General features: G+C 37.1%; 2 protein-coding genes, 1 non-coding gene and 1 pseudogene across 4 annotated transcripts; 1 reads left to right on the top strand and 3 right to left on the bottom strand.

Annotated features, from left to right (window-relative positions):
• Nucleotides 1–817: 817 nt before the first annotated feature.
• Nucleotides 818–10,577, top strand: LOC103711714. Its single transcript, XM_008797967.3, has 8 exons — nucleotides 818–929; nucleotides 4,590–5,021; nucleotides 5,383–5,503; nucleotides 5,652–5,961; nucleotides 6,176–6,248; nucleotides 8,752–8,842; nucleotides 8,927–9,006; nucleotides 10,254–10,577. The coding sequence occupies exons 1-8, from the start codon at nucleotides 858–860 to the stop codon at nucleotides 10,395–10,397; spliced, it is 1,323 nt and encodes a 440-aa protein (XP_008796189.1). The 5' UTR covers nucleotides 818–857; the 3' UTR covers nucleotides 10,398–10,577.
• A 2,849-nt stretch (nucleotides 10,578–13,426) lies between these two features.
• On the bottom strand, nucleotides 13,427–13,498 carry TRNAP-AGG. The gene has a single exon. It is a non-coding gene; the product is annotated as a tRNA-Pro (tRNA).
• Nucleotides 13,499–15,900: 2,402 nt separating this feature from the next.
• LOC103711715 lies at nucleotides 15,901–18,193 on the bottom strand (annotated as a pseudogene).
• Nucleotides 18,194–21,882: 3,689 nt separating this feature from the next.
• On the bottom strand, nucleotides 21,883–27,443 carry LOC103711716 (superoxide dismutase [Cu-Zn]). Of its 2 annotated transcripts, none has more exons than XM_008797971.4 (8): nucleotides 27,324–27,443; nucleotides 26,130–26,217; nucleotides 25,907–26,008; nucleotides 25,696–25,791; nucleotides 25,429–25,460; nucleotides 25,278–25,353; nucleotides 22,292–22,345; nucleotides 21,883–22,108 (listed from the first exon to the last, which is right to left on the bottom strand). In XM_008797971.4, exons 2-8 carry the CDS (start codon nucleotides 26,203–26,205, stop codon nucleotides 22,086–22,088), a joined length of 459 nt encoding a protein of 152 aa, XP_008796193.1. In that variant the 5' UTR covers nucleotides 26,206–26,217; nucleotides 27,324–27,443; the 3' UTR covers nucleotides 21,883–22,085. The 2 variants fall into 2 exon arrangements, with proteins under 2 accessions (XP_008796193.1, XP_008796194.1); XM_008797972.4 differs by having other exon boundaries at nucleotides 26,130–26,250; nucleotides 27,324–27,427.
• Between the last annotated feature and the right edge of the window lie 257 nt (nucleotides 27,444–27,700).

Here is a 27,700-nt window from a genome sequence, read left to right as displayed (position 1 = left end):
AAGGAGGACTACTCGACTCACCAACTTGTCAAGCTTTTGTATAAAAAAAAAAAAAAAACTTGTCAAGCTTTGAAGGCATGTACTTGTCCATTGTGAGTTACAAAAAACGGTCCGGCTTGGAATCTTGGATAGAAGTGGGTGTGTGACATGAGATTTTAGTTACTCCAACTTTAGCATAGCATAGCTATAGTTATGTTGTGTCCAAATCAGTGCTAAAATTATTAATTTTTTTTATGTAAGTCTTTTTTTTAATTATATGCTACGTTTTAAATTAATAAAGGATTGCATGAAAAAGACAAACATTATATCATAAGCTATCTTGACCGGGTTGTAGCATCATATCCATTGACATTCAACAACTAAAGAGTTGCGATTCATAAAACTGCTAAATTTTTATAACCCGCGACATATGACCATGTCACATAATTGCTTCTATAGTTAGTAGTTTTGGAAAAAGTTTGACATCGAGCTTGAGTTTCGCTTCATTTTACCATCACTATGTACAAAAATTTGTGGTTATGAATTATAATTTGCCCTTGCGAATGTAAGCTCTACCAATGCAAAGGATGCAGGTTGAGTAACCTCACGAAGTCATTGTGTTGCCACCGGAAAGGGAGACTACGTACCCTACACGTCACATCCAAAGGAGCCAGAGTCCAACTCCGGGGTCTAGTTCTGGGTCTAATTTGGTACTAGATCATTAACTCGTTTCCTTCGTCATTAATTCTCTTTTATCACCTGTTCCATTAATTAACACATATAATCTAATATTATATTGTTTTTATTACAGTACTCCGTAAATAAATTGGAGCATTCGGCTCGCCTTCTCCAGTCTCTCTCACTTCACTCGAGGAAAGATGGAAGGCGAAGCAAAGCCCGGCGTCGGCGAGCCCTCTTCCTCCTCCTCCGCCTCCGTCCACTCTCCAAAGGTCGAACCTTTTTTCTCGTGCGCACTCTAATTGCCTCTTTCTTTCTGTATTCTTGCGTGCTTTGGGCAGCGGCGCTTTCTATGTCGCCGTTTTTTGCTAGAGAAATGGTCATGGAACTCGCCGCATTTGATATTTTAGTGTTGGATGGGATGATTGTTTGGGTTTAAAGCAGTTATTTTGCTTGATTTGGATTGTAATTAAGCTGCCTATTTGAAATTCTGAGGAAAGATTAAAACTTGGGTATGATTTTGGGCTCTGTCTTTTTGTTGGAGAAATTTGATCTGTGGTCTGCAAGGAATGATTTTTGCGGGATTTGTGTGCAGCTGGATCTACTTGCTGCCATCTTTTTTCTTTTTTTTTTTTTTTTCTTTTTGTAGAATTTTGCATACGGGCTGTGATTGGCGTTGAATTGAGAATATTTCGGGGGGTTTTGTTGATCGTTAGCTGAAAGTTTACATCTGCAGGAGTATCCACTTGGACAGAAGAGGTTTATGGGGAGAAAAACGAAAGATAAGAGAGAAGGAAAAGGAATTAAACGAATATAAGTTGGTGAAATTTGAGGCCTAAGTTCATGATTCCAAAAGTGAAATAGAATGTAAAAAGTCTTTTGCATGGCTTAAGAAAGTTATTCTCCAAGGCTCAGAGTTCTAGTCGCAGCAGGAGTCTAAGTTAATAACTTCAGTCTAATCAGCATTGAGAGATTACATGTGCTTTAGTTTCAAAATTCTCTCTTTGCCCACAATTGTTGGTTTTTTGGTTTATGTTGTTGAAATAATCTATTCCCTGATTTGCTTTATGAATCTTCAAGAAAAAGTCACATCCCATTGCATCTTCTTATTGATGGGTATCTTGGGTTGCACCAATTAACATGGAGGATATATGTGTTGTTTCTGTAGAAGACTGATCAAATCAAGGGGACTACTAAGGAACTGATCTACCAAAATTTAGATAAAATTCAGTGTAAGTGAATAGAAAACATTACAGTTTTGGTCTATTACAGATCACAAGGAGAAAAATATTAAATGAGATACATATCTTGATAAATGTTAAGTAGAGAGAGATTTTTCACTCAGGAAAATGAAACAGAAGGTGGCAGGGCAATTCAACTGAATATATGAAAAATTAAATACGGAGTATCGAATTTCTTCAACTATTTTTTTTGCAGAATATTGTTCAGACTTCAGAATGATTTAAGTTTGACAGTTCTTTGTGAAACTGTCCAGGGAAAAAGATTTCAAAATGCTCACTGCTAAATGTACAGCAAAAGAGGATGCATAGTACAAATCCTTGTTTTCAAACTATATACTAGTCTTTCTTTTTCAGAGATACTATGAAAACCCTTAGTTGTGATGTCAAGACAGTGTCTAGAAAACATAATTATTTCCTGTATGTGGGTTGCTGAATCCCACTCTCATCACTTGGAGTCCTAATAAGATGTCCATGTCATTCTTTTTAAGGTTTCAGGTTCATCAGTATGCTGAACAACAGCTATAAGGCCATAGAAATGTTTTGTCTCAGAGGTTGCATTATGTTAAATGAAATCACCAAAATTTCACAGAACGAATGCTTAAAAAGAAATACATAGTTTATTCGTCTCAATGCAGCTTGTGAAAGCTTACACTTCAAGTATCTTAATAGAGATTCAGGGATCATTCATAAGTTATGACCTTAAAAAGGCAAATCATAGAGTTTTATGAGTCTTTGTTATGCTTTTTCAAAGTGTGGAGATTCCCTACCTTGTGGTGCAAATTTTTTTTTTTTTTTTGGAGGATGTCAAGATCTTGGCTTAGTCAATGGAAACATGTACAGTTTTTTCAAAACCAATCAAGGTTCATGATAAGGAGATCTATAGATAGACACATATTTGTGAGGCTTGTAGATGAATGGTAACAAGACCTGAGTTTGTGCTCTGTATATGAGTTTGTCATTAGCAATTTTCTAGAAGAGTGACTCTAAACCACCTTAACATTGCATATCACTCACTTATGTTCTGCTTGGACAACTCCAATGCATGTGATGCTCCTACTTTGTTGTATTGAATTGGTCGTGAGGCACTATTTAATTTGGACAAATAGACATTCACATTGGAAAAGATAATGATGCTGTAAAGAGTTTCTTGCTGGGGTGTCTGATTGAGTAATTACCCATTTCATGTGGAATTTCACATACTGTGTGAAACTTGAACGGTCAATTGGACCCAGTAGTTTTTAATTTGAAAGGAACATTACATGTAGAAGTGCAGGTTTTTATCTTGGTGTGGGAGTTGAAGGTTGTATTATCCAATCTGCCAGTATATTACTGATCAATAATTTTGGTGCTTTTCATGAGTCACCACAGGACTTTAGATATGCTCAAGAGATACCTTCCAGAGAGTGACACTAGGAGCTTGTGACATGCCTGAGTACCTACTGAGTTATGTTCAAGGTTTGTGGGCAGGAGGTTGATGCATGAGACTATAAGAAATTGATGTTAACCCTCTCAGGCATATGACTCTGGTACCTGGGATTTGATAATGTTTTTTCATGGAGGGGATCATTCATTATACATGTTACCATGATAAAGGGATTTGTGATATCTACCAGCTAGATGATAAGGCTCTTTCAGCTGATAACATTTAGAGAATTTAAGCAGTTTTTCTGATTACTTGTAGGATCCACGGAATTCAAGCTGCTGGTTACGTATGCTATGAAAATCTGAGAGAGAAGCTGAGAATGTCAATGGATTTTCAAAGTTAACTTGTCTTGATTGTATACACTAAGACAATTAATCGGCTTGGCCAAAACTTTTCAGTCCATGGATTTTCAAAGTTAACTTGTCCTGATGATTCATGGTGCTATGAAAATCTGAGAGAGAAGCTGAGAATGTCAATGGATTTTCAAAGTTAACTTGTCTTGACGACTCTTTCTTCTTAAAGAAAGAAACAAATAGCTATAAGAAGGTTTCTAGTTGTGGGTGTTGTGTGACTAATAAGGGTCATTTCTTGGTGCAAGGATAAAAGGCTTGGGCCAACAAGCATAGTGGTGCAGGTTCAAGTCCTGGGGCTGGCACCTTGGGTCAAGGAAATGCTAAAGGTTATGTTTGTCCCCAATTTGCCCTTCTCAGGACCCCAGATTGCTGGGACACCTGGGACCATAACTAGGTAATGGCAATGTTGACTAACAAAAAATATGAAGTTTTAATTAATTTCACTTTATGAAAACCATGTATTCTAAATGAAATCAAAAATATTTCCATCCTATATAGGCTGAAATACCTATGCATTTTGATGTCTTTCTTTGGTTCAGCAAACGGTGATGCATAAAGTTTTTGAGGCAAATGCAATATTAGTCATGGTTTGATAAATATATATTAAAAGTCCAGCTAAAACAAGAAGATAAGCCCACAAAACTATTTTCTCCTTTCCAACTATTAAATATCAAGATGAATTTATCTCTGCACTGCTGATTTTGACTTGAACAATTTGTCAGTTCTCATGCAATTCCCAACTTCTTGGAAATGAAACTGTTAGTTTCAAAGTCTTTCAGACAGAGCAGAAAACAAGGAGAATGTACACAACCGTCAGCTCCCATCATGACATATTCCAATACTGTTGCTGTTTCTACTTGATCTTGAAATTAAAATATTAAGAACTTGGAAGCAACCTGGGATTTTCACTTGCAGGTTGAACACCAGAACCTAGTGCCGATACATGAAGGAGTTACGTATCTGGACCCTAGTGGGAAACTGACAAGTCACACTCTTCAAATACCCTCGAGACCTATAAATATTGGCGGTGATAGTTATGATGAACATATGATCAAGACACAACAAAGTTTTTCTAGAGGCTGTTCATCAGGTGGAGGCCTTTCTCGTGGCTTAAGTTTTAAAAACAAGACGGTCATACTAGATGGTGAGCGAAGCTCCCTCCTAAATCCAGAACTTGGTGGACAATCATACAGCAGAGTGGGTCCTGAAAATGCTGTCCTTTCAAACTTTGTTGCGGCATTCTCATGGAAAAGATGTGCATCACTTCCTGCCACACCAGCATCAAATTTGCCACTTTCATCTGCCTCTCCTAAAGAAAAGACAACTAATGAACAGCAGACACCCCAGGTAAGTTCTCTCGTCTCAAACATTCTTGTGTTGCTTGCTTCTGATGGTTCACTCCAGATTTAGTGTTATAACTATCTGTTGCATGACTTCTTTTCCAAATGATGAAGTTTCTTGGTAGATATCCTCCTACGTAGATGTAACAGCAAGTTGTTATGCTATCTCTAAATGTTTCCTAGGTATATTCATCACAAGGAGACTGTAAACTTACTCTCCCTACCAATCATTTTCCTTCTTCTCTCATAATGTTAGGTCTCCTATCCAATTTTACTGCATATTTGTTAATATGTCGATCATGGATTCCTTTCAATATGTACATGTGTAAATGAAATGAACAATTTGACCGTTGAGTGAATTTATGCAGAAATGGACAATTCCAACAAAGGTTTCAAGGTCCTTGTCAGTACCTATGCGGAATATTGTAATTGTGAGATCTGCATCTTTCCCTAGTCCCAAAGAGATTATACCATCAGAACCTCCAGATGGTAATTTAACAGTCCTGTCTGCACGTGATGGTTGATGCACGACTCTAAATGCTAATTTATCTCAAATCCATCGTTTATTGTTAAGAGAAGTATGTATTTTTTTTATTCTCATTTGTAGTTTTACTTTTTGCTTTTATTGAAAAATCAGGTCAGCTTGGCCCTGTACATGTGGAGGATAATGATGAAGAGATTCCTGAGGAGGAAGCTGTTTGCAGGATCTGTTTGAGCGGGTTACATGAAGGAGAGAGCTGGCTCAAGATGGAGTGCAGCTGCAAAGGTGCCTTAAGGCTTACCCATGAAGAATGTGCAGTGAAGTGGTTTAGTATAAGAGGAAACAAGATTTGCGAGGTCTGTAGTCAAGAGGTACTCAATTTACCAATAACATTGTTACGGGTGCAGAGACCTGCTCTAAGGGACGGTGGTCAGCAACATACTAGATCAGGCTTATTGTTAAGCAGGTAAGAATGCTCTATACTGTTATCATGGGTCCCCTTTATTATTTCGTTCTTTCTGTAAAATGAGCTCAAAATCAAGCCACTCCCAGGTACTAGGTATTAAGCAGCTATGCTACTGCATTTTAAAACGAATAAATTTTGGTTTGTCCATTTCCCAGACTTGAGTTTTCCATTATATTTTAAGAATTAATTTTTCTATTTGTCTTTTTTTTTCCAGAAGCTGGCAGGATGTGATTGTACTGGTCTTGATTAGCACAATGTGTTATTTCTTCTTCCTTGAGCAGCTGCTGGTATGCAATATCTGCCTATGTTTGAGGAAAGAACTCTGAAGGAGATAATAATCATGAAGCTGTTAACTTGTAAATGTAAATATGTCACTTGAGTGATCCTTTAAATTATGTTCTCCTATCCTATATGATTACTGGACCAGTTTAAAACAAAACCTGCACCATGAAAAAAAACACATTTATCAGATAATTTTATAACTGATATTTTTCTGAAATAAGAGCACTAGCCAAACATGATGGGATTCCTTTAGTTAAGTCGTAGGTCTATATTAAAGGTTGTCAAGGTTACTATTGTTACTTACTAGAGTGATTTAAACTGAAAAGAGAAAGCTCATGTACCGATAGTTAGGGATTTCAATATTTATGAATTACCAAGTTTGATGTGGTGAACTCTGTAACTGTTCTCTTTTTTCTTACCTCTCTTCTTGATCTTTCTATCACCTTCTTGAATCCTGCTCTTTCTTAATAGAAGGTTCTTTTCATAGTTTTCCTATATGAACTCTCCAATTCTAACCGCAAAACCACATTATGTGAGGAAATGTTGAAATGGAGGGTGCATACAACTAATTGACAGTAGCCTTGCAACCTTTTGAGGTTGACAATAATGTATTAGGGGAAAAAATAGAACCTCTCAGTGGATATGAGCTTAAGATGCATATGATTAACTCCAGGACTTGAAAATTTACATTCTTACATTCTCTTGGAAGGCTAATTAGATACCAGTTTTTATCCCATTGCACAAAATTTTAGGGCAGTTGAGTGAAAGTGAGCACTGATGAGCTGAGCATCCATATGCTGGGTTATCTAGCTATATTAGGTGATAATTATGTGATCTAGATCTCTAATTGATGCAGAACGAAGGCAACTGAACAGATATGATTTATCTTTGGTAGAAGTGAGATCTATTGGTAGTCAGTCTAGGAAACAATAATTTATTGTCTTCCATGGATGCCGAGGCGGTAGCACTTGATACCACCAGGTAATACAAGGGTTGGCTGAATGATCTATCAACTGAAATTTTATTATGGAAGAAACAAATACCTGTTGTTCGTATCACTGTGATTTACATATGCTGCTATTGCAAATGCAGAAAACTTGGAGAAAGATTTTTATGCAAAAAAAAAAAAGATGCATTTTTGTGAAACATAATGATGAGGAAATTTATTATTGGAGAAATTCAATTTAAGCTTTAGTACATCTGCTAAAAGCATTGCCTCAACTCCGCAACTTATAAAAATATCAAGTACCATCAAAGATGGTTATATAAGTTAAGCATAATAGTGGCCCAACCTTCTAGTTCATGTAAGTGTCAGAATTAAATTTTAGCCAAAGTCAGTTTCTCCAAAGAATTTCAGCATGAGATACTTGATGAATTTGGCTTTCAGAAAGGTTGAAAATTTAATAATTGCTAAAGTTGTTTGGAAAAGGTCAATTATGTTCGAATTTATGTATTAATGATAAACTGCTGTCAAATAAAATAAATAAGTGAGAAGAGTCTAAAATATAAACATGTTGGCTTTTAATTAAAAAAATAACTGATTTATTATGATCTCTCATATTTAAAATTCTAAAAGATTGAGGATCAGCATTGTTAATTATAACCCCTAATATTTAAAATATCAAAATAAATTATATGCTTTTGGAGCTTCTTACCTATGTATCAAATAACAACAAAATTGGATTTTTTTTTTTTTGGTAATAGACAAAATGGATGTTACTGGTAAAGTCAACGTGCTAAAATGTATCTTAGGTCACAAAAATCGATGTCTGGTCCATTAATCATCTTTTAAAGATCTTAAATCATTTTTAAAAAAAATCTTTAAAAGTGGATTCTTCAAAACCACAAATCATATCAGCATGTTGAGCTGTTGCATTTCCATTGCCAATTTCATGACCATTTGATGCATAAGTAGGAAATCTCCAAATCATTTGATTTTTGGTGCCTATATGTTTTAGGTCTTGTAAATCATATTTAATGGTGTGGATTTTCAATTTAGGTGCTCCATCTTTGGTTTTGTGTTAATAGGCTTATGCTTTTAATCATCCTAATAAAATTCTTATTCAACTCTCTGTATATAAAAGTGTGTATGTGAGAGCTAGTAGCCAGGTTGATTTTCTATCTATTCATGTGCATCAGAAGTCATGCCATGGTGGCAGCGAGGTAAATATTCTTGCAGAATTGTGGTGCATGGCACATGCACTATCCAAAGGTTAATGTTGGATAAAGGGCATCTCTCTCTCTGTCTCACTCACTCAAAGCAGTATTTGCCATCTAAAGGGCATGCAACTGAAGTGAGATTAATTGAATTCCTAAACAGAGACTGCAAAATGCTGTCTTTGTCCAATGTTTAAATCTGGATTTCTGAATCTACTGTTTACCATTCATTCTCTTATAGCATGATACATCCAGACTTTTAGATTTAGTTATATGTATTGTCATGTATACTTCTTCTTCATCCTTTCTTTCTTGACATCATGTTGATAATTGGTTTTTCCTCTATCATAGGTTAATGAGATGAGATCTCATGCAATTATGATTGCTGCACCATTTTCATTAACCTTGGGCCTGTTGGGATCAGTGCTTTCAGTTGTCTTAGGTAATCAAGTTTATCAGAGCAATTGCAATAATTAGTTACCTTGAATTCTTAGACCACAATTTATTTTTATTTTTATTTTTGCAGCACGCAGAGAGTATGTTTGGGCATATTCAGCATTTCAGTTCTCACTTGTGGTCATATTTCTCCATCTCTTTTTTGCTGTGGTGAGTAGTTTGATAACATCCCATTTACTTGAAGTTCAAAATTTTGATTGTTCCATTCAGTTGTTTCTCACTGTTGTTCTCTGTTTTATAGTAGAAAGGATTAGTTATACTCTGGCTATAAACTATATTAACTCAGAAAGATGTTGATGCTTCAACAGTGGCTCTCAATATTTTTTCCACTTAACGTGTGATCAATTTTAGATGTTACTGTACATACATATTGTAACTCCTATTGATCTTTCTTGTCCAACAATTGCTTGCACTTCTCTGTAGCCCCGGTGATATTACTAATGTCCTTAAATCAACTCAGGTCAACTATAAATTCTAAATTTATAGTCATGCTTGGATGTACTCAAATCATGTTTTACAAACTTCCAGTGATGGCGTTTTAGCAAACTACAAATGTAGTGCATTCTTTGTTGTTTGTTTATTCATGACATGAATCATAGATATATTAATTGAGATGAATGAATAGGGCCATATATGAAAAACACATCCATCATATACCCATAAAGGAAAAAGATTGAATTCTGAGTCAAAATAATTTGTAAAGATGCAGACTTAAAAGAAATGAAGGGCAAAACATAGTTGTGAAGCCAACACTGAATGGGTAGATATGCGCCAGATATATAATAGGCCAAAAATAGATCGAGTTCTGAGTCAAAAATAGATTAAAGTGGTTGTTATTCTACGTACAATATGGTATTTTATTGAATAATCTTTTGTATTTATTCTTAGAATAGAATTGCTTGGATTGTATTTTTGTTTTTTTTTTTCTTTTTTAAATCATGCATGGATAAGAAATCTTAATAATTGCGCATGCAATATTTTCTTGTTGAATAATTTAGGGAAATGAAAATGCCTTTGGAAACTTCACAAATATATGGTGCAACAATTCCCTAGAGTGGTATTCATCTGTGCTGATAAGCTAATCAGGAGTTTTGCATGGATATATATCTTTTAGTTAATACTATGATTTATCTTTTCAAAATAAATATACTATGTGTGTCTGGCCAAATTTACTGAATATGTATATAGAAATAGTTCTTTAACTTAATAATGACAACTGGAAATCTGATTTTGCATTCTGAGATCAAACTCTCATCACGGCCATCTGATTAAGACTGAAGTTTTTTAAGTTGCCTGAAAGATAACCAGATATGGGTCCTTTGTTGGCTTATTGTCTTATCCTGCAACATCCAGCCTCAAGTTATTTATCTTAACAGTTCTTATCTCCTTCGGTGCAGTTCAAATTAAAAGCAGTTTTCGCTATCCTGTTTGCATCGTTTTCGGGGTTTGGAATTGCGATCGGAATGAATTCATTTTGTCTTCAACTTTTTGCTTGGAGGACTCGTGCTATGCAAGCCCGGATGAATGCTAACCCAGTGTAATGGAGGGAGCTTTGTAACATATAAGTTTGCTATCTTTCATCATGGACACATATTTCATTGATAGTGTTTTTGTTCTAGACCAGACAAGTACTTCAAATATCAAATTTTGTTCCTTTAACTAGACGTTAATGGATGTTTGAAGCATAGACTTTATATTAGTGCACAAATATTTCTTCTACACTTCAGTTGCTCCAAACAATTTATTAGTTCTTGATCTGTATGCGATCACAATCTGGCAATTCTTTCCTTGGATTATTTAGCCGAAATTATGCAAAAAGGAAGAATTTTGTATGCCAACCTGTGCTTGTAGCAACTACTGGCATCTCTAGATTGGGGGTTACTCTCATTGCATTGGACTGATGCATTGGCAATTTACAGCACTGTTAGATTGCTGAACATTTTCACAACATTTAAGCATACATTGTTCTACCTGCCAAAAAAACACAGCAGTGCATCACAAGGGTAAGACTCATGGGGATGCATTTGGTGTGCACCCCCAAATCAAATTCTACTTCTGTAAAATGAAGTCAACCAACAGCTAGGGCCAGCTTGAGATTGCGAATTGCAGCTTCCCTTTGATATTCCATGGGACTAGGGTTGATGAGACTATATTTATATATATTTAAGGGAGTTGAGGGAGTTGAGGAAATGCGCGTGCGTGCGTTTGTGTGTGCGCGTGTCTGTCGGTGTGCACGCGTGCCTGTTTGTGTGTGCGCATGTATCTGTGCGCGCGCGCACGTGTAATTGATTTGTGGTAACCTTTCTGAAGATTGTATATATCGGCAATTGGAGCTATGGAGAAATCCAAGGGGCTGAACAAAAGCTATATGCACTTTTTTGCAGGAAGAAAAGTATGATTTTGCTTGTTAACCATAGTGTTAAGAAGGGCCACTTAACATGATCCAGAAAGAAGATGATGTCTGCGGATGATAGAATGGGAAAGATGAGAAATGCAGTCAACTTGATAAGATAATATATGTAAAGAAAACTCTTAGAATACTACCATACCTTTCAAACTCCAATTTCTGAACAACAATACCATTCAATGAAAGCTCTGAACTGAAAACATCTGCCCCTGCTTGTCAACTTTGATGTAGCTAAATGTATAAACCTGCTGGCTTTCAGAGGCTTGAATTTTCCCATTGCAATATAAATGTTAGTTGCAGCACTAAAAGCTTTACCTTTTCTAAGAAAAGGGATGCAAGTTCCAGTCTGGTTTGCATGAAATAATAATAAGGTGAACTGGTACTTTGTTCTCCTTCGTTTTAGGACTTCCAATTATTTCCAATGGCTTAACAAATTTTAAAGAGGTTAATATGAGATTGATGCATTTGATATTAGAAACTAAAAATGCATTTGACAACTAAAATGTGTCAACCAACTCAATCAAATATTACAACTCAGTTTCTTCCATAGCGTTTTCTTTCCGATTCAGCAGTATATTTTTCTTATTTTCCTTCACATTATTGCCTATTTAAAGGGCGTGTTTCGCCTTTTTTGTACCGCGAAGGGCATTTGGTCTAGTGGTATGATTCTCGCTTTGGGTGCGAGAGGTCTCGGAATGCCCCTTTTGCCCTCCTCTTTTTTTTGTTTTTATTTTTCCTTTTTCCCCCTTTGCATCCCTGCCTCTCTTCTTAATTTTTGTGTTATTTTCCGGTCAAAATCTTACTTTAATAAAAAGAGTCCTACTTTGAAAAATTTTGGATTTGTTATGTTTTTGAATAATATTTGACGTTCTTTCTCATCAAGAATTTTCGGTGGCACAAGCATAAGTTTGCCTGAATGAGCATCTTTTGTTTGTTTAGTTGGATATTTTTTTCACTCCACTATTTGTTGTTGTTAAAATCAATTTTCACATCTTCCATGACCTTCAATCAGCTATCTATCTTTTGGGACAAACCTCATCACCCAGCTTCAGATTTCTGGGGAGACACCACCTATGAATTGAACCAGAACCTCTAGTTGCTACTTAAGAGGGCCATGGCTATCTCAAGGTGAACTTTGATGGGAGTAGATCGGTAGATGGTTTGTGTGGAGGGGTCGGATTCGTGATCAGGGACCATTGTGGTAGGTTGATAGCAGCAGGAGGACGGCGTACGCCTGGTTTTACAGTGGTTGGTGCAGAGCTACAAGCAGCCTGGGAGGGTATATCCTTTGCGAGGCGATAGCCGGGGCCGAGCGGGTGTACCTCGAGGGTGACTCATCGGTGGTGATTGATTTGATTCGGGGTGTGGATCGGTTTGGAGATGGCCATCCCCTCATTCGAGAGTCCCGTAGGATGGCTCAGATGATGGCTGACTTTCAGGCAGCACACGTGTTTAGGGAGGCGAACCGGGCAGCAGACTGGGTCGCCTCCTTTGTCGCTCGGCACTCAGGTGATTTTTTGTGGACGTCTGATGTAGACGTCCCTTCACAGTTGTACTTTTTACTCTTCCGTGATTTGGAGGGCTGTACTCACGTTCGTACTATATGATATGAGTAGCCGCTTTTACCAAAAAAAAAAAAAAAAAAAAAAAAAAAAAAAAAAGAGAAAGGGGCCATGGCCACTGGGATAATCCCCAACAGCAGTGCAGGTGGCATTTGGTAGCTAATAAGAAGAAAAAAAAAAGAGAGAAGCTAGAGGAGAGAATGAAGTATGAGGGATCAAAAAAAATTATAGGTACAATGTCCCAAGCATAATATTTTTTTTTTTTTTTGATACAACAGTGCCTCATGCTATATGCGCATGGATGCACCCATAAAGGTCATGAAAAAGAAGAAGGCGAAAGGGAAAAGAGGTGGACTCAAAACTCTTCCAAAGAAACTCTTCTGAGTGGTTAAACTTAGTAGTTTTTGCATTATTGATGGATGAGTTATGACCCGTCAATACATAGCTCTGTAGCAACCTTAATAAAATAAAACAGTTTACCTAAAGCTATATCTAAGCACCTGAAGGTCTGAGCAGAAACTGCATCGAACCAATTAACAGTCTGAAAAATAAACGGATAGGAATGGATATAAAAATTTTAAAAAAAAAATAAAACAATAATGGGGCATTCCGAGAATTGAACTCGGGACCTCTCGCACCCTAAGCGAGAATCATACCACTAGACCAAATGCCCGGATTTGAGGTTAAAAAAAGTTCATAGTAATACACTTGAAATTCTTTTCAAATCCAATTTTTTTATTTTATTCCAAAATTACTTAAATATAATTTAATTTTTGAATGAAGTTACACGACACAGTTCTTATTACTATTACTTTACTCAACTCACGAATTGCACAATGAATCTGTCGATTCGGAATCACAGGCCCGATCGATGTCACAGCTGATGAATCAAGAACTTTCAATTGAACTAAACTTAATAGAACCTATTTCCGACTGCTCCAGCAATTGATGTATGAGGATCATACAATCAAGTAAATTTAATATCTAGAAAGCAAATATGTATTTCATTTTGTTAGAAGAAGGTGTTTCTATAATGTTATCATAGTTGACTCAAGTGACTGGTCTTGTGGACAGAGGGTTCAAAGAAGTTTGTATTACAGTGTTCCTTATTACAGAAACACTTGCCACCAAGCTGATATTTGATCCAAATCCAAGGTTGGTCTCATCCAAAGATATGGCAATTTGAGGTCCAAGGGTGTCATATAAACTGCTATTGACTCAACCGTTCTCTGTCGGGACTCATGAATGTGAATGTAATTCTCTGTGGTTCTTATGATGAAAAAAAAAAAATTTTAAAAAAAAAAAGAAAAGAAAAGAAGCGCAGCTGCTGGACATCTGAACATTTCCATCTGACAAGATAACTGATGAGAAACATACAATAGGTCTGAATGTTATCAGTTATATCCAATTTAATATACTAATCTTAGCCAAGTCGATGCAAATCAAGTAAGTTCTCGAATCTTTTTTTTTTTGTAATTTAAATTTACTTTGTTTGTAAATTGAAACTGACTGGTATTAGCTTGAGGTGTAAATTCACATTATTCAAATAAAACGTGATTATTGGAATCGCCTGATTCTTTAAACATCTCAATAAATTTAAAGCTCTCCTGGTCATTTTATTTAACGTCCTTCCCAGGAGAAACTAAAACCATAATAAATTTGCCAATATTTTTTTGTTTAAGTTAGGTCTAAAACAAGAAACAATATATAAGAATGAGTCACCAACTATGCTTGAAGGCAACATAATTTCTGGAATCAATTTCATAGAAAGTAATAATTTCTGCAATCGGAGTGCCTTCATCGTCAATGGTTTTGAATCAACACAAAAGATTAGCCTTTGAACTTGCACGCCAGGATTCAAGCCTTCTTCTATCTCACCTACCCTTTGTTCTCTTTCCGGGGCCCCACCGGTGTCTCTGGACTCCCCAACATTGCTGTTAGCCGCCGCGTCCCAGCTCGAAAATTTTAACCCGATTCTCTTTTAAAGCTCGCATGGCGACATGCTTGAATACATTCCATTTGGTTTTTTTTCAGGAAGTATATATCACCTTCTACATTCTCATCTTTCTTGCATCTGGAGACAGCATTCTCATTTGGTTGCGCTCCAACTTTATTTGCATTCCCTCCAGAAACTGCATTATTCTTCTGATGCGCATCATAGAATGTTCCACCCTTCTTTAACCTTTTGAATCTTGGAATCACAATGTCATCCATAATACTTATCTTCAGTGCATGGATCCTTCTGATTCTTCATTGTCGGTCTTACTGGATAAAAACTACCAGTTGTCCTAATATTCAGCCTTCAGCTTCCCAGAATGACAATCTCCTACAATTACTACATCATTGCTATCGCTGCTCTTTCCATCACTAGATTCTACTGCTGTATCCCTGTCCCTATTCCGACTCGAATTTCCAGCTCAAGGTTGCAAAACCTGCTCTCCCATATTAACTTCCTGAATTTTCACCTTTTCAAACTTTATTTCAGTGTCTATCCAAAACTCTTGCATCCACCATAGTCATTACATACGTCGTATGCATTGTTCTTAGACTCACCGCGAAACCCAGTGCTGAATCCAGACCCTGACCGAGGTTCTAATGCTGCACTTCCTCCACCCACATTCCCTGACATGCTGAAACCCCATCCCAGAAGAAGCAGCTGCTCCAAAGCGTGGCTATTCTGGCTCCAGAAGTCACAGCCTGCTCATTCAACAGTCGGTCTTCTGAAGGTGGTTTTCGACATATATTCACGTCCTTTACAAGAATAACAGGAATCATTCCTGCTATCTGTTGAAAGCGCACAGAACACTAGGCCATTCAAAGAGAAGCGAGCAGAAGCATAGAGATGGAAAACAACCCAACTAAATATCACCTAGCTTTATATATCACTTCAGTTAAAAGCACCTTCGGTCGAGTAATAAAATTACTTGAACACAAAAAGCATTCCAGTTAGCAGGAAAAATTTAAAAGGGACCTAATGGAAGGATTTCATTAGACAAAGCTAACAATATCTGATAGAACAGTTCATAGAGAGCCACCTTTCATGTTCAAATTTCCACACCAAACTAGATAGGCACATACTAAGAAACAAAAAGCATTCCAGTTAGCAGGAAAAATTTAAAAGGGACCTAATAGAAGGAGTTCATTAGACAAAGCTAACAATATCTGATAGAACAGTTCATAGAGAGCCACCATTCATGTTCAAATTTCCACACCAAACTAGATAGGCACATTCTAAGAAACTACATCCAGAGCAGCAATTACAAAACAACTACATGTTTACAAGTAAACTGCAGCCAAAGAACCCAACACATATTCATTTCCAGCAGAGATCACCACCACCACGGAGACGAAGGACAAGGTGAAGGGTGGATTCTTTCTGAATGTTGTAATCTGCAAGAGTGCAACCATCCTCCAGCTGCTTCCCAGCAAAAAATGAGGCGCTGCTGATCCGGGGATATGCCCTCCTTGTCCTGAATCTTTGCCTTCACATTATCGATAGTGTCAGAACTCTCCACCTCCAAAGTAATGGTCTTCCCTGTAAGAGTCTTCACAAAGATCTGCATGCCACCCCTCAGCCGCAGCACCAGGTGAAGGGTGGATTCCTTCTGAATGTTGTAATCTGCCAGCGTGCGTGCATCTTCGAGCTGCTTTCCAGCAAAGATAAGACGCTGCTGATCCACAGAGATTCCTTCCTTATCCTGAATCTTTGCCTTGACATTATCGATGGTGTCGGAGCTCTCCACCTCCAAAGTGATCGTCTTCCCCGTCAAAGTCTTTACAAAGATCTGCATGCCGCCTCTTAATCGGAGGACCAGGTGGAGAGTGGACTCCTTCTGTATGTTGTAATCTGCTAATGTGCGGCCATCCTCGAGCTGCTTTCCAGCAAAAATCAGGCGCTGCTGGTCAGGTGCGATGCCCTCCTTGTCCTGGATCTTGGCTTTCACATTCTCAATGGTGTCTGAGCTCTCAACCTCAAGAGTGATGGTCTTCCCTGTAAGGGTCTTGACGAAGATCTGCATGCCGCCCCTGAGGCGGAGAACCAGGTGCAGCGTGGACTCCTTTTGGATGTTGTAGTCTGCCAGGGTGCGGCCATCGTCCAGCTGCTTCCCAGCAAAGATCAGGCGCTGCTGATCAGGTGGGATCCCCTCTTTATCCTGAATCTTAGCTTTCACGTTATCAATGGTGTCTGAGCTCTCAACCTCAAGGGTGATTGTCTTGCCGGTGAGGGTCTTCACAAAGATCTGCATCTGAAATCACAAGCATGAAGCGTCAATAATCATATATGTATGACATGAACAACTTAGAAATTTCAATGAAAACTAACAAGAAGACCAGCCCAAAACCCAATTAGTTCATCTTTGGGTACAAAAATTTGACAGATAATATCAGATCAAGATGGCTTAATGACAATATCATATTATTTATAAAGCGAAAGAGAAATCAAACCTCAAGTTAGAAAGGCGGCAAGTTATAGATGGACAAAGTGAAAGCAAAAGTCAGATGCATAACCTTTGTGAAATATTAAAAAGACAATTTTTTGAACATAAAACAGATTCCCATCTATCATCCAAAATTTTTATTGCTAATAAAAAGAAACATACATATCCAATTCATAGGCATCAGAAAATCCTATACTCTAGAAAAATAAGTGAAACTTATCTGAACTACGCAAGTGCAAAAATTACCCAGATGACACCACGAAACCACGATCTAATTCCTTAACAAAGACTGTCCAATATCTAATTACCACGATCTCATCTAATCAAACGTTCTTAAAAAATAAATTATCAAAACAATTCACAGAAAGAGTAAACAACAGAAAAGATCGATCAAAACCCTAAGAACAACAACAATCCAATCAAAACCCCGTGCTTTACAAAAAAAAAAAAAATCAATAAGGCGAGACCAAGATACAAAAATTAATCTAGATTCATGTTCTCCTAAAACGTTATCAAATCAAAACGGAATCTTGATTACTTTTGGTTTCTCCCGGAAGATAACAACGACTAGAAGAAAACAACCAAAACCTTAAAAATCCATGAGAACACCAGCAATCCAATAAAACATCATGTTCTACAAGAAAAACCAATTATCAGATTATCTTTGTTTATTTTAGCAGAAAGAAACGACCACAACGAATCATCGAGACACTAAAAGACCTAACCAATCCAATCAAATCCCAAGATCATTACACATCTCAACTCACAAAGGAGAGATCAGGAGAAGAGGAGGCTTACCTTGGTCTCTCGTGCTTAGATCGCTTCAATTCGAAAAGATTTTTGATCGATGGCGTAAAAGGAAACCAGAGACCTCGCAATTTATCGGCGCTCCCTGGAGCCACCGACAACGGCTGACCGTCGGATCGGAGCGATGATCTTCTGACACGTGTATTTGCAACCTTTTCCTTCCCCTGGACGGTTGGACTCGGAGACTTTTTTGTTGGAAGATTCTAGTTGGAGAGCGACTCTTTTGGAGGTAAGTAGACGCTTCTGGATCATTTTGGAACAGGCTTTCATACCTATTGCAGATTTGCAGTTATAACAACCCTGTTTCATCCAATAATTGGATCGAGTCCAAGTTGAATAAAATCAGATAGAGAATCAGATAGGGAATAGGTGGTTAGGTTCGATTTTGGGTTGGATTGAAATTGGGTCTGGATCTTAGACAAATACTATTATTTAAAATATTTAGTTTATTTCATCTTCTTGAAACCTTCTTTTGGGGAAAAAATTGATTGTTCAAAACACGTGGATATATCGTCGGCACTTGATGGCGAGCACGACGGCGGTAACCCTCAAGGCATCCGACCCCAAGGTGTCCGACCCCAAGACGCCCGGCCTCAAAGCTTGCAGCTTTGGTCTCGATTAAGTTGAGCCCGATCAACCTCAAGCCCAAAGAAGATCCAGTCAAAGGAAGAAGCAGACCCCTCCGCTCCACCGAAAATCAAATCCCTCTCTTTCTCATCTGGAGTCCAATCCTGCGATCTCCGCCTCAACGACTGCCAACGATTAAATACGCACGATCTCAACGAACCACCAGCCAGTCCAAAATCCAAAATTTTGGATCGTCTACGGTAACTCCTTAATTCACACGATCACGTCCAATCACTACGATAACTCATTAATTCGCACAGTCACGTCACAGATAATCCATACACTCCTCTCATAAAAACGAGGACTTCTTCCTTCTGAAGAGAGATTTTTCTTTTACATAACCTCTCTGCTTGTTCTACCAAAAAAACCCTCTGACAAGCATCGGAGGGCCGGCACCGGAAATTCCGACCACCGGCTTCTTACAGATCCTCCGGAGAAAGCTGTCCACCACCGCATCCCCTGCCGGAGCTCCTCCTTCTTGGTCCGCAGTCACCCCCGGGTCCAGTTTCCATCAACACCTTCCATTTGTGACTTAATGTCAAGATATGATTAGCATTATACCCGTTGGAAGATTTCAGTTGGAGAGCCATTCCTTTGGAAGTAAGTAGAAGCTTCTGGATAATTTTGGAACAAACTTTTATACCTATTGCAGTTATAACAACCCTGTTTCATCCAAAAATTGGATCGAGTCCAAGTCGAATAAAATCAGATAGAGAACGGGTCAGATAGGGAATAGGTGGTTTGGGTTCAACTTTGGGTTGGATTGGAATTGGGCCTGGATCTTAGACAGATAATATTATTTGAAATATTTAGTTTATTTCATATTCTTGAAACCTTCCATTTGTGATTTAATGTCAAGATCTGATTAGCATTATACCAAGTGTGAGGGTTATTAAGATTATTTTATAGATTATATATTAGGTAAATTATCGAGCTCAGAGTAGGGCAGGGGTCGTCGGCTTCATGGATGGCAAACCTATTCTATCATATTATTTGGTTGGTTTCGAATGTACTAGAATTTCACGTCACCCATATTATTACATATGAAGATCATGTAAAAATTCACATTTCACTATTTTTATATTAATTAATGCAAAATAAATGATCGCAAATATGTGATCCTTTATCTTCTCTCTTCCTCCACATTTCTTTTACCTGATCCATTAAACCTAACTAATTAATGAAATCATCTCTTATTATCACTTTGGTAGAACAAATGGTAGAAAGAGGAATGTGCTAATTTAAATTAAGAAAAAAAACTTTTTTTATTTAAATGGATGGCTGCTTTAAATAAATGAACATAATCAAAAATTAATGAAGTAACTTTATATTTATAAATATATTTAAATAAAATTAATATGCAATAATGAAATGAAATATTTAGGTTATGAGAAGGCGTTAAAGGAATATGCAACTAACTTGATGAATAGGAGTTAACGAAAATTATGATGATCAGTTGCAATATAAACAAAAAATAATGATATAAATAACGGATTATTCATACTTATCAATATAAAGCAAATGAGTTAATAAGAAAATTTCATTATCCAATAAAAGATATAATCAAAGAAATATAATTCACCGGAGGGTTAGCTTAGATATTTCTCTAGGTACAACCAAAATTGAAACTATTTATTTTTAGGAGTACTATAAATTTAGATTGCCTAAATTTTAAATAAGCCCATACTTTGCATGAAAAAAAAAAAAGTCAGTGATCTATCTTTGTGAAACCATCCTAGCTTGTAAGCCAATGGATCTGGATCAAGTATGCAATAGATCCATGACTATGAGTTGTTGATAGCTCAGCTGGTTGGAATTTAAAACCTTGATCATAAAACAATTATTTAAACCCTTATCAAGCTGGAGCTAAAGTCAAAAATAAAATAAGACATAAAATTAAAAGATTTCAAAAGAACTTTATACCGTCTTGAAAGGATAAATTGGCAAAAAGTAGATGAAAAGGGAAGCCCCCTGCCTTCAGCCCGCGGATCGGTTCGTGCGCAGCAAAAATTAGTCATTTTGAGCCTTGATTACATCTGATTTGAAAGCTTACCGCATCTATGACTCGAAATAAGAGCAAGATATACCAAGAACTATTTGACAGCTTTGTCACTTAGTCACGCACACAAGCCCTCATTTCTATCAGTGCAAAGTAAAGAGGCCAATGAATTGAATCAACAGAAATGTTTCATTTGGGCCACTGATCGAACAAATAGGAAGATAGAATTTATTAACCATATCAAATATAACATAGCAATGCAATCCGCATAAAAATAGATGCCCAAATGAAAAATGATTAGAAATATAGAAAGTGTGAGATCTAGTAGATCAAAGCTATGAAAGATGTCACCTTTTCAAACAATATGTGATGGGAACATCAGACATTCGTTCAGACGATCGCACCATTAGAGCCACTTGCTCACGTTCGCACCATGAATTGACTTCATTGTGGCTGGAAGATGATCTTGAGCCACCAAATTGAGCCGGGCTCCAAATTGGATCCAATATAGTCTGCATCATTTTTATTTTCTGCAATTTGCTTTTGTTTGATCGAGTCAATTTAGTCATTTACTTTTAGTCAAGGCAATTTGGTCAGTTGTTTATTATTAAACATGTCAGTTGGGTTAGCTATTAAGTCATGTAATTGAATCGAGTAATTGGATCGATTTTGGTATGTAATCAATCAATTGACTTAATCAATTGATTGAGTTGATGTAAGGATCCAAGTTTGGTATATCATTAATTGATTGACCTGATGTAAGACCTATATAAAGGTCATCCCTTTTATGAATTAGGACATTGAAGAACTGAATAAAATTTAGCCTCCCTTTCTTCTTCTTCTTCCTCCTTGTCTCTTCTTCTTCCTCTTCTTCTTCCTGCAGTGGTCCTCTATCAATATGCTCTTCTTCATGCATCGCAGTGTTCATCCAATACAAGACAGCAGCTGGGGAGGCTGTAATCTCCTTGTACCGCGGAATTACAGAAGGAACCTCAATCCTTCAGCAAATCCATACGAAGAGCGACAAATTAGAGGCCTTCCCATGAGCCCTATAGGTAGGTAGCCACTGTTTTTTCATCTCTTTTGAGATAAGCATGTAGAGCTCTATTCAAATACCAAAGCAAAAATTCCATGCTCATTTTTGAAACATTAAGCAGAATTTTATACCATCAGCAGGAGGAAAAGGGTAAGAGAGGAACAATCAAGAATAAAATACTTGAAAAAGGTCCATGGTAGCAACTGCTTAAAGATACTAAAACACTCAGATAAGGTTTCTTATTCAACATAAGTATATGTTCTCAGCATGTGAGAAAGACTCAGCTAGTGCTTCAAGTACATGGTAAGACTGTTCCAACTCAAACCGACTATGGAAATCCAGAACCAGACATTTACGCCTGCAGTCCAATAATGCCTGTAAAAAAAGTTTTAAGAGGATTTAGGAACACCATTAGGCACCATCCAGATGACAGGCCCTTTCAATCAATCAGAAGAAAAGAAAATATTTAGGAAAACGCATAAAAGAATCTTAAAAAATGGAGAAATGAAGCACGATAGAAGTAAATGCCACAAATGTGCAAGTAACCAAGAGACCCACCACAAGCAACTCTTCCACCAGCATTTCCAGTACTCTTGCTAAGCTCGTGTCCACCTAAAACAGCATCAAGAGTTTGTTTAAGATATTTCTTCCTATAGTGTGGACAAAAAAAAGACAAAAAAAAAACTACAAAACTCTGATCATTGTATAAACTCAAGACTAGCCAGTATTTTAACATTCACACAGAATAATATGAGGTTCCATTGGTCAATAGAAACCAGTTGAGAAGAAAGAAAATCTTCATAACAATGATTGAAGAAGGCTAAGAAAATCTTCATAACAATGATTGAAGAAGGCTACATTCTCAGATGGCAGTATGACGTGGATGACCCTTGCAAATTTACATGCAACACTCAAGATGTATCCACTCTAAAGAAGAAGACACTCGAGCAGAAAATTTTGCTTTTGAATGTGAATAGAGTCCAAAGCACACATCAAAGAACTGTAAAGAATAGTGGAATATGTTTAATTGCTTGACTTTTAGCATTAGCAAGTAATCTCATTGTGTTTGCTTTGTATCATGTCTTTATAATTCAATTTTTCGGTCAAATCCAACAAAAATACTCTCTTAAGTTGCATAACCTCATTTTAGAGCTAACTCCAGCCCCTGCAGATTCGATTTTATAGTTTTTGCTATTTTTGCTGTGATGGTTTTTTGAATCAAGAATCAAAGTCTGATTATCAAATTAGTGGAGTTCAGATCAATTATAATAAGTTCTAATAGTTTGATTTTGAATTTATCATCCTAGTTGGGTTACTCTTAAGGCTAGGTGTTAACTCATCGATAATTCAATCGCAAGGCAAATAGCTCTAAAGAGGAAGAACAGAAGTATGAATTCTTGGGTCATGAACAATCCATTGAGCTTAAGATATGTTTCAGAGGCATTAATAGTAGAGGAACATTTTGTTCCATAATAAAAGAGCCAATGTAAGAATTTTGTTCCATAAAGATAAAAATGTAACTGCAATATGTGGTCTTACAAGTAAGTCACAGCAAAAGAAAGCAGAGCATAAGGATGGAAACAGAATAGTCCTGGAGCACTTGATGTGCCTAAGCAAAAAAGTTCATGAAATAAAGGTTCTTTCATGTGTCAATTTGCATAAATCCATAATATATTCAAAATACGATGGAGCAAGTTGTCTACATTAATCATAAATCACAAATACCCTCATCATGAATCTCTTAGTCCTAGAAGCTTCTCAGAAGCATCGGGATATATGCGTTAGAGTTCACTATATATAATGCAACCCATGTGTGGCTAAAAATCTGTAAGGCATGTGAGCCACAACTCTTTAAATACACTCTTCTTTAGATACCCCTCTTGAGGCCCGCAAAAAAAAAGGAAAACGAGGGGAAAAAAAGCAGATGTATTACCCTTGACTTGAGTGGTATCAATTTTAGATGAAAAGTCTCACAGTCAAAAATCCTGATGGAATTACAATCTCCAATCATATACTCTCACCTCTTGAATTCACGCACCTGGCATGTGATGAGAACTAGCACCTCATGTGCCTAACAAAGACTGTCAGATATACCTATATCTCAAAAGTATGACAAAGCACTCTTAATACATACATGGACTTCAAGTTTTCTTAACATGTGAAAGAGCAAAAGTAGGAATACCAATGTCAGACACCATGCCAAATAAAACAGGACCACAGTTGTGAGCCTCATGAGAAAAAAAACTGTGATGAAAATGAATATGGAGATGGAATCGGATATAAGGTTGCAGGGCAAAATGTGGTAATAATTGGAACTGTGTTTGTGGATTGCAGGTTATCCACCACTCAGACATACATTACAAAGGTTAAGATAATTTATTCCTCTTTTCTTTACTTTTCATGGGTATAAATATAAATTTTGAAAGGGTAATAACTTCAGATAAGCACTAGACACTGTGATCAAGCTGCACTTAACATTTCTCAACTTTGGATATGAAAGATAGTGACTGTGGCGTGAAAGGCTATGTCATTGGGTGCCAACTCCAGAGAATGAATGAACTCTTTGAAGTGATGATGGACAGAAAACATATCTAACCACTTTTGATTTGAAAATTTTGGAGATTTTATAAGCTTGGAATCCAAAGAAGTGTGGGTGTCAATGGGGAAAAATTGTGGCTTCTCAAAGATATCACACTAAACATGTATTATGATGGTTGTCTTACAAATACATGAGTTAAGTGGTCTTTGGGAAAAGGCATGTGTAAATGAATTTGGAATGAATCACTACAATCATGAACCCATTATTTCGTTGAACTACTCTTATAACAGAAAGCAATATGAAAAGGCATATTTCTACCATCTATGTACGCTTAATTGCAGAAATACTCAAAAAACATCCCTTCTTCGGCACTTCTCAGACTTGCTACTCTCTGGAGCAAAGTTTAAGTCACTCGGATGAGCAATGCCACATGCCATGTCATTTCTAGTGGTATCATCCTGACATAACAGAAGGAGTGCCAAAATCTGTCATGACATTTTATGCTTAATATTTCTGCTGATTCTGTGCCATGACCAAGCATCCATTGCATTCCAATTTCACATTTGGCTTGGCATCATAGCACCTCTCCTGGTGTAATCATGAAATTGTAAGTCAAATTGTGAAGCTATCTCCCTCCAGCCATTTCCAAATATCCCCAGAGCCAATGATTGCAAACATTCTCAAGCAATGAAGAGTATGTGCAATATGTATGTATAATGCGGGATTTAAGACAGCACAGACTAAAACCATCTATCAAAAAAAAAAAAAAAAAGTGTTGCTCCATGTTCATGATGTTACAAGAAGCTAGAAAAACCAACACTTAATGATGAGCCAAAAGCAAGGCAGATTTTCACTATTTTTGAGCCCATCCATGCTACTATAGTTATGGATGATTAGCAGAAAAAATACAGTTGTACTTAAAACTTTAGTCAGGTAATAGAACAAATGTGAGAAATGCAAGACTATTATAAGTAAAAAAAGTTTCAAAAAAATAATACTAATTACCCTTTCCAAGATCATCAGGATCACCATGGACCACTACAGCCCTTCCAATAATTGAATTTGGCCCGGAGAGCGGAATCTGCAATGAGAAAAACAGTTAAGAACCTCCAAAAGCATTTGATAAACAAAAAAGAGAGTTGTATAATTAACTCACCTGGCTGTCAGTAATGGTAAAACTAACAGTACCTGAAACAATAAAAAGAAACCATCATAAAGAGGTTAAGGATAAAATTATTCAATAGACAGCAGATAGGCTAGCAAGACCAATAAATGAGCCAAAGGATAAAAAACGTGTTCATGTACTGCCATGATTGTTGCCTGTCAACTCGGAATGTTATGAAGAATGATAACCTTCAGGTGCCCCATGTTGCTTGAACTAAGCAAAAAGTTAGCCAAAAACATAAAAAAAAAAAATTGGTACCATCATCGCCAGCAATCACATTTCCCAGATCACCAGCATGGCGGATCTCATCTTCAGGTGCCCCATGTTCTTTTCCAGCAGGATTGAAATGTGGTCCTGAATTAAGTAAAATTCAAAAAATAAATTAATACAATGACCAACAAAATGAATATTTCTACAAATGTCCTTAATTAAATTTCATGAGAAGCTGTCCCTGAACAAAGATAGATACCAGTGGACATGCAGCCATTTGTAGTGTCGCCAAGGGCATGAACATGAAAGCCATGAAGCCCAGGTTGGAGGCCAGAGAGGCTTCCAGTCACTGTGGTTGGACCTGGAACATGAACAAAATCATATCAGCATGTATGACAACTGGGATAACTTACAATTTTGTCTCAATTTTTACACATAATATGAGAAAACACCAGCATATACTAGCTTATTGTTAAATGTACCATCTCCTTCTTGGGTGAAGTAAACAGTGCCCTTGACACCCTCACTGCCACCAAGTACGGCTACGGCCTTCACCATTTTTTATGTGATCTATGGATAAAACGCCCAAAAATGAAACGATATCTTCATTTAAGACAAGATTATGAAAATGATGAGCATAAGGGAGAAACTCTGACGAACCAAATGAGCAAAGCATAAACAAAGATAAATATGCTTCCTATGTCTGGGAAACAAATCTACAAGCATAAGATGAAACGCATAAAATTTTGACAAAATCTGAACATATAAGATGATGCAATCTCCTAAGAAACAGAATTGACCTTGCAGCAAGACAATGTTGAAAGCTAATTCAATGTCCACAAAATTGACCACAGTGTTGAACATGCAACTTTAACAGCAGAGTGAACAGTGAAGTTAGCCCTAACATTAGTGTGATTCTCTGTTCAGCACAAAATTTACACTCAAGATGGAGGACACAACCATGCTTTACACTCCAGATGGAGACGCAAGGTACACCATTTTCACATCAACATCCTCACATAGTCACATGAAGTAGCACGCAAGATGTCTGGCCTAAATGCAGTCCGAAGGGGCATGCGAGAAGTCTAGAATAAATACAGCGCAAGTGGCACACACTAAGTCTAAACTCTATGCCATACACAGTACAAAGTGGCGCTCAAGAAGTCTAGACTAAATACGCTGTGAAGCAGCCAAGAATCAAGATTATATGTAGTTGAAAGTGGGAGATTCATTCACGTAATACCAAAAATCGCATAATCCTTTATACAAACATCGCATAGGATTTGAATAGTTAAATATCTACAGATTAGAACAAAAAAATAACAAAAAATAAATTTAACAGAAAAAAAAAACAAAAACAAAAACAAAAAGATCCGAGATCCATGTGCATCAAATAAAAAGATAGCAGCTTTGAACCCGATCCATATTGGTTTGGGCGGCTATAATCCGATGAAATCAAATCTGTGGCCATCAAATCGTCATGAAGCATCCCAACTCAAGCTAGAGCCAAAATCATAAGATAAAAGAAGCATCAGATCAGATCAAAGAATTAGACACCATAAAATCAATATCCAGCCGAACGAGAAACAGAGCATCCAAGTCACTGTTCCCGAGCAATCGATCGCGGGATTAAAACACTAATATGGATGTACTTTACCCTAAAACGATGAACTTACCTCAGGCGACCCCTCTGAGGAGAAGAGAACAAGAATGGGAGAGGGACGACAGAGAGGACTGAGGACTCCTTTTCTTCTCCGGTTCGGGCGGAGGGAAGGTATGTTGACCAGCCCACCAAACCGTATATGTAGTGGATAGGACCGACGATTTTGGGTTATGGTCACCGCAGGTGAGAAAGATTCGCTGCACCCGCAGTACAGTAATGGCGACTAAGATACCAGTACAGTAATTTTATATATATAATAAAATTTTATATTTAAATTTAGTCCAACCCACTAAATACCAACTCTATATAAAATAAATTTTTTTATGTTTACACTTAATACAGTGTATTTAGCCTAGCCTACTAAACATCAAGTCAATGAACCAAACCAAA

Source organism: Phoenix dactylifera, chromosome 13, assembly GCF_009389715.1.
Source record: "Phoenix dactylifera cultivar Barhee BC4 chromosome 13, palm_55x_up_171113_PBpolish2nd_filt_p, whole genome shotgun sequence".
Classification (NCBI taxonomy): Eukaryota; Viridiplantae; Streptophyta; class Magnoliopsida; order Arecales; family Arecaceae; genus Phoenix; species Phoenix dactylifera.
This window is presented reverse-complemented; position numbering and strand designations above follow the sequence as displayed.